Source organism: Vitis vinifera, chromosome 15 (assembly GCF_030704535.1).
Source record: "Vitis vinifera cultivar Pinot Noir 40024 chromosome 15, ASM3070453v1".
Classification (NCBI taxonomy): domain Eukaryota; kingdom Viridiplantae; phylum Streptophyta; class Magnoliopsida; order Vitales; family Vitaceae; genus Vitis; species Vitis vinifera.
The window spans coordinates 6,352,979-6,359,617 of record NC_081819.1 but is presented as its reverse complement, the minus strand read 5'-3'; the positions used below and the strand labels follow the sequence as shown (position 1 = coordinate 6,359,617).

Below are 6,639 nucleotides of genomic sequence, written 5' to 3'. Positions count from 1 at the left end.
TAAATGGACCTATCCATCTTGACTTCAACTTTCCCGGGAAGATGTGGAGCTTAGAGTCGTACAACAAGACTCTTTGTCCCTTTTGGAATTCTTTGCGGGATACTAATTGATCATGCCATCTTTTCAATCGTTGTTTTGCAATGTTTGAATTATTGTAGGCGTCATTTCTCAGTTCCTCCATCTCATTAAGGTCTAGAAATCTCTTCATGTCGGCTTTGTTCAAGTCCATGTTAAGCGTCTTGATTGCCCACCAAGCTTTGTATTGAACTTCAACGGGGAGATGACACGCTTTTCCATAGACTAGGCGATAAGGAGACATCCCAATAATGGTCTTGTAAGTTGTTCTATAAGCCCATAGTGAATCATGAAGCTTAACAGACCAATATCTTCTGCTCGTATTCACCACCTTCATCAGTATGTTTTTGATTTCCCAGTTTGCTAACTCAACTTGCCCAAAAGTCTAAGGGTGGTAAGGTGTAGCTACCTTATGCTTCACCTCGTACTTGGCTACGAGAGTCTCGAACAACTTGTTACAAAAATGAGTAGCCCCATCACTGATTATGGCTTTGGGTACTCCAAATCTGGAGAAGATGTTCTCTTTGAGAAATTTGAGAACAACTCGGTGATCATTATGCTTGTATGGGATCGCTTCAACCCATTTAGAAACATAGTCCACTCCCACCAAGATGTAGGAATAGCTAGAGGACATAGGAAAAGTCCCATGAAGTCAATGCCCCAAACATAAAAAAGATCAATTATTAAAATGGGGTTCGAAGGCATCATGTTCTTACGTGTTAATTTCCCAAGCCTCTGACATTTATCACAACTCCTATACATGGTGAGGGCATCTTTGAAAAGTGATGGCTAGCAAAAACCCGATTGCAATACCTTCATAGCTGTCTTCTGAGAAGCAAAGTGGCCTCCACATGTGCTTTCATGGCAATGACTAAGGATCCTTTGTTGCTCTTGCTCAGGGATGCACTTTCGTATTATTTGATCTGCATAATATTTGAATAAAAATGACTCTTCCCAATAGTAGGCATGAATTTTTGCAAAAAAATACTTCTTATCTTGAGCTTTTCACTCACTTGGAACTTCTCCAATAACTAGATAGTTAGCGATATGAGCATACCAAGGACCGGTTTCTATCAACAAGAGTGACTCCTTTGGAAAATCATCATTAATTAGCAAACTATGGGAATTATGTGCGATGGCTAGCCTTGACAGATGGTCGGCTACCACATTCTCTACTCCTTTCTTATCTTTGATGTGAAGATTGAACTCTTGAAGCAAGAGAATCCATCTTATCAGCCTCACTTTTGCATCTTGTTTAGTCAACATATATTTCAAGGCCGAGTGGTGTGGACCCGCATTTTTCACGTGCGTCCCCACTCGATCGACGAGACTCGCTTTTTATTTTGTGAAAAATTAATTTTTGGAAAAAAGTTGGAGTCGCCACCTATTTTATTTTTATTTTAAAGGGAAAATAAAACAAGAAAGAAAAACCCTAAAAAGTGACTCCATAGTTTTGAAAAAAGCATGTCTTTGAGAAACCCGAGTCTAGGTCCGGGGATCAGGTTACTTATTGGGAAGGTACCTCTAGGAGGTAGCACCCCTTTAAGCCCTAAAGAGGTCTCTACTGACTAAATTGAGGGAAGTGTGGCAATTAATCGGTTAATTATGGATGCCTAAGTAAGCTAGGTGATTTTAGAAAATAACATGCCAAATAAGGAGATCAATCACAATAAAGGAGGGTTGGGGTGCGTACCTGAATCACTTCTTAAGCGCTATCATGAAACATCAAAGGTTAATATAGAAATATATCACACAACATGCATCTTCGTCAAATATGATCAAACAATCAAACAAATATCAAAACAATCAAGTATGACACCAAACAAGGGCAATGACATGCATATTCATGAAATTTCGGAAAGTGTGGTGGTGGAGAGCATACCTGGACAGCAAACTGTGCGCTAAAATGAGAAATGAGGTTAGCTCAATAATAAGTGTAAAACAATCTCGTATATCCACATAGAGGAAGCACAACCAAACAAACAATATTGAGGAAAATATCATGAATGTCGGGCCCCCACCAAAGCCCTAATTAATTTCGCATGAGTTGATTCTATGAATTCCATTATTTGGAATCATGAAGCTTATTCATGCTTGTTGAAAATCGAGAAAATCATGAAAATAGTTGAAAATGATGAAAAACATGCCGGAAGGGAAAATGGCAGCGAATAGTATGTTGAAATCTGGATATTATGCCTACGAACTCTTAAGGATGGGACTTTAAAGGAAATAAGAGTTATTTAATGAAAAATATTTTGAAATCCAAATTTAAAGTGAATGTGTAAATTCATAAGGGAAAGGAAAGCATCAGGAGGATAGGTGAACATGCAGGCCGAATAGGAGTAAGGCTGTAAATAGATAAGCATGTGACCCATGACTATGTATTCTGAAGTTGCACATCCAAGACCACCCTTTGCTACAACAATTTGAATGAATGTCATTTTGATTCACCGTTTTCTAGAGACAGTGTAGCATGAGGCGTGAAGCAGAGGAGCAATTCTGACCATCAAAGTCTGATGAACATGGACTGCTCTTTGTTTAATTCAACAATTTTGGAGCTTTCTTGTCTATTGTTGTAGGAAAGAAATCTGCTTTACAAAATAAATGAACTTCTGCTTGAATTGTTGTAGTACATGCTCCACCACACGAGAGTGATCCACTTGACCCTTGGCAACAAGGGTGATCTGCTGCTCAATGAAACTTCGAATGTTTGTCAAACAGAAATCCAGATCAATGCACTGATATCCTCTTATTAGGCTGATTCCCAAAGCAGTTGGAACCAACTTCCTTCCAGCTTGCACCTTATTCCTTAGGTACTTGCAGTCAGGGGATACAGTGCCTATAAAATGTTGACAGACATACTGGTATAATTTCCAAGCATCATTGACTAACATGTCCTCATTTACTGCCCGCATTGGAATTATGGGAGGGTGGTCACCAGCATCGGTTCCTGATCGTGGTCTGTGAAAACCAGTGCACTCAACAACTTCAAAACATATATTGTCCCCTTCACGATCACAATCCAACCATAGAACCAAATGACCACAATCACGAGCTTCTTGACTCAAACGCTTACATATATGAGCCTTTGGGTTTGATTCTGCCTTGTGAATTGAAGCTTGGAAAAAAATCCAGAGGATCTATAATCGTCCAGTCTTGATATTTTGCAGGAAAATCTACGCTGAAAAACATGCCGATACCTGATGTCACCTTATATTGTGCATTAGATCCATGAAAGGTTCCATTAAATTCATAGACTTCTATACTACTACGCCTAGTAGACATATGACCATCAGAGAGAGCCGAGGCGATAGAAAGAGCACTGCTGGGCTTCTCAGCCACCATTAGAAATTTTGTGAGGCTTGGGAGGAGCCATGAAACCGTGTGTATTCTCAGTTGTAGAAGATGATGCCTTCGCTTTTGTTGTGCTTCCCTTCAAGGTCTTGACAGTGAGCTTCATGGCAGGAGCGTGCTAAAAGATCAGAATACATGGTTTGGTTGGATAGGATAGTTTCGACATTTATGGATCCCAAAGTTGTGGGAGTAGGCGCCACTGAATTTTCAGTTGTCTTATCAATTTCTGTGCAACAGCTGACAGAAACATCCACCTCCTGTGCAGTTTCCCCTGATCCAATCTCAACGCTGCTTGTTGTTACCTTCAACTCGGAATCTGGTACAGGTTGCTTAACAGCTTCTAGAGATCTTGAGAAAATTGATGCTGATGACTCTCTAAACAATGGGTATCTTGTTTGAACCCTTCAGGCAATTCACTTTCTCCTTGTCTTTCTATTTCCATTCTTGAAGTGTGTCTCCCAAATATACATTTTCGGGATTTTCATGTTCATGAGTGATTCTGTAAAAGCCTTCAGCTTCCATAATCAGAATTTTATCGACTTTGGAGTGAAACTCTACTTGGTGAGTCACTAGAATTACGATTTAATGAGCAAGAGCAGCTATGACGCATTCATTGAAAGGAATTACAGCTGTACATGCACCCACTGCACTGAGAGGATCATCCAGGAGGTAGATATCGACATTATTATAGACAGCTTGCGTAAATTGAATCCTCCTCTTCGGTCCTTCACTCACATTAAGCCCTCTCTGTTTATGTCCTTATCTATGTCACACGTTTTTGTGGCTTTCTCATATTTGGTCGCACCCATTATCTGATATCTAGAGAGCCCCACAATCTTTCAATGACCTCCTCCTTGCAAGTTTATTTTGACATGTATGCCATTATGGACTCTGTTTCAAAGATTGAAAGATTACTCTTTAGCGAGGTTGCTGATGAGAAAGTTTGAGGGACACTGAAGTCAATAAGCTGCAATTATCGAGCTCCAAAACCTCCAACATATAACCATGTGATATTGCAGCCATGGAAGTTGAAGTTATGCCCTCACAACTATGAAGCTTAAGAACTGTCAACATTGGCAGCCTTACAGACTCAATCTTTGCATTGCGTTCGAGATCGCGAGCAGTAGCAGCTTTTGCCGCAGCTTTGTCCTTTGGATTTCACGAATGACTTTAGAGATAGCTCTACATTGATCTGTTTGAATTCTCTGGACAGATTTTAATGAAGCTCCATATCGTCATTTAGATTCTTTGGATAATACTTCATCTCCACTTGCAGGTTTCAGAAATAAGGCATTAGGTTTTGGGAAATTGCCTTCTAGTTGTCCTTTGTTGTAGCATCTATGCTAATGTAACACCGAGCAACAGATTGTAGTTCTATGATTGATTCACCAACAAATGATAAATCTAAATGTCTCAGTGACGGGTCTTCTGATATCCATTCTGTTTTAACAGCATACCTTCCTTTTCTTGCAAATCTCAATGTTAACATTCCGATTGAATTCCTTATCAGGCTCAGCGGCCAATGATCTTCTACTGAGCTCTGATCTTAGCACTTCCACTGCAATCACATTATCACACAAACACCAAAATATCTCAAACTTTACAGCCACAGGTCGTTTGCAGTGGTCATTGTCAAATAGCTTCAATCAACTAAAATCAAAACCAGATTTCAAACCTGAACCATAAATCAGTGGGAAATCAGCCATGAAAATTGGCCACGCGCTGAATCCAGCAAACCTCAATTAAGACACCTCAAACAAATGGGAGCAAATTAGGAACCTTCATCTGATAGACATTCCAAATGCTTGCTCAAAGTTTGTAATAGAGAAATACGGACATAATCGAACAAAGGGTTAAAAAAATGCATCTTAATGCTCCCATAGAATCTTCCAACTCAAAGGGACTTAGATGTAACAATGTACTGAGTGACCTTTAAAAGGTATAAACAGAGAAAGAGCCAAATTTGAGAGTCCATCCAAATTCAAGTTCTGTGATGAAAGGGGGAATTGCAGCTTTGGGGGAAGGCCAATGCAATCTTCAATTCCTGCATGACTAAGGATAATAGGTTGCTCCTTTGATATTAGACTAACAGTTGCGGATGAGGATCCATCACTGACTGCAAATAAGGATAAAATGGACTTCCTGAAGCGATATACGTTGCTGCTGTTGCATTTATTGGTTCATTAGCTCCATTCTCTTCACTCAAGTGATGACCATTTTCCAAACTTTGATTCTTTTCCGGAGTTGAAAGAATATCTGCAATGCGTTTTATGGGTGTCTTTAACAAGGCTCGCTGCCGAAGAATTTGATTCTCAAATTTGATATCAGCAAACTTTTCTTCAAGCCTCTGCATAGCAGTCTTTAACTGAACTATTTTTTTTTTTGGTTTGTTTCCAATGCTTGCTTCAGCCCTTCTTCACTAAGCTTGTTTGTCTCCTCGTATTTTTTCTATGTTTCATCAATTCTCTTTTCCAAGGAGCTCATCAAGGACTTCAGTTCCTCACTTTCAGCAGTAAGCTTATCCAGCATTGCGTGGTCAATGACTGATACCTCTCGTATGACAAGGATCTGCTCTGCTGCCCTTTTGGCTACCCCACTGTCGATTGGAATAAAACCCAAGCAGAGAAGATTGTAGCATGCTGCATAATTGCTAAAAATGAGAAGAGCATTTCAAACCCATCATGATGAAAGGCACAGAAACGAATGCACTTCATGATACTTTGCACATCTGGACTGTCAAAGGATGGCAGATCTCAAGACTTAGAATTGATGGAATTTGAAAGGAAGGCTAATACCAACTGGGGAAAACAAACCTACAATCAGAGAAACAGTAGCAAACCAGGTGGATGATGCATGGTCTTCAAGGTTGTAAGGGAACTCAACAAAAGTACTTATTGCTCCAATTATCTTTTCAACCTAGTCCATTTGATCCGGTGCATTCTCTGCCTAAAACTAAACTCAATAAGCACTCTTAAATCCAACCAGGAGTTCATGGTTGTCCCTGTAATTAGGGTGCAGGGCATATGCTATGTCAAGAGATACAAGTAAACTCCTCTGAATTATTATTTGAAGCAGCTTATAATCAGAACTGGAGGAGTTAGTGATTCGTAATAATGCATCCAAGATGACATTCCGGTGCTGCTAATCCAAGAGTGACGACAAATTTTCCTCTATAAGACTCTGCCACTGTGTACAGAGGACTCTGCTGGA

The 6,639-nt window shown here is 39.8% G+C and overlaps 1 protein-coding gene across 1 annotated transcript; it reads right to left on the bottom strand.

Annotated features, from left to right (window-relative positions):
• Window positions 1–2,642: 2,642 nt before the first annotated feature.
• LOC132255166 (DNA topoisomerase 3-beta-like) lies at window positions 2,643–3,420 on the bottom strand. The gene is made up of 2 exons (XM_059743013.1): window positions 3,276–3,420; window positions 2,643–3,082 (listed from the first exon to the last, which is right to left on the bottom strand). Exons 1-2 carry the CDS (start codon window positions 3,418–3,420, stop codon window positions 2,643–2,645), a joined length of 585 nt encoding a protein of 194 aa, XP_059598996.1.
• Between the last annotated feature and the right edge of the window lie 3,219 nt (window positions 3,421–6,639).

Bases quoted from the DNA above. Each gene is read 5' to 3' on its own strand.
- LOC132255166 (XM_059743013.1), bottom strand. From the start codon at position 3,420: ATGGTGGCTGAGAAGCCCAGCAGTGCTCTTTCTATCGCCTCGGCTCTC. The intron at 3,083-3,275 runs GTATCGGCATGT...GTGATCGTGAAG, and splicing joins ACAATATAAGGTGACATCAG to GGGACAATATATGTTTTGAA.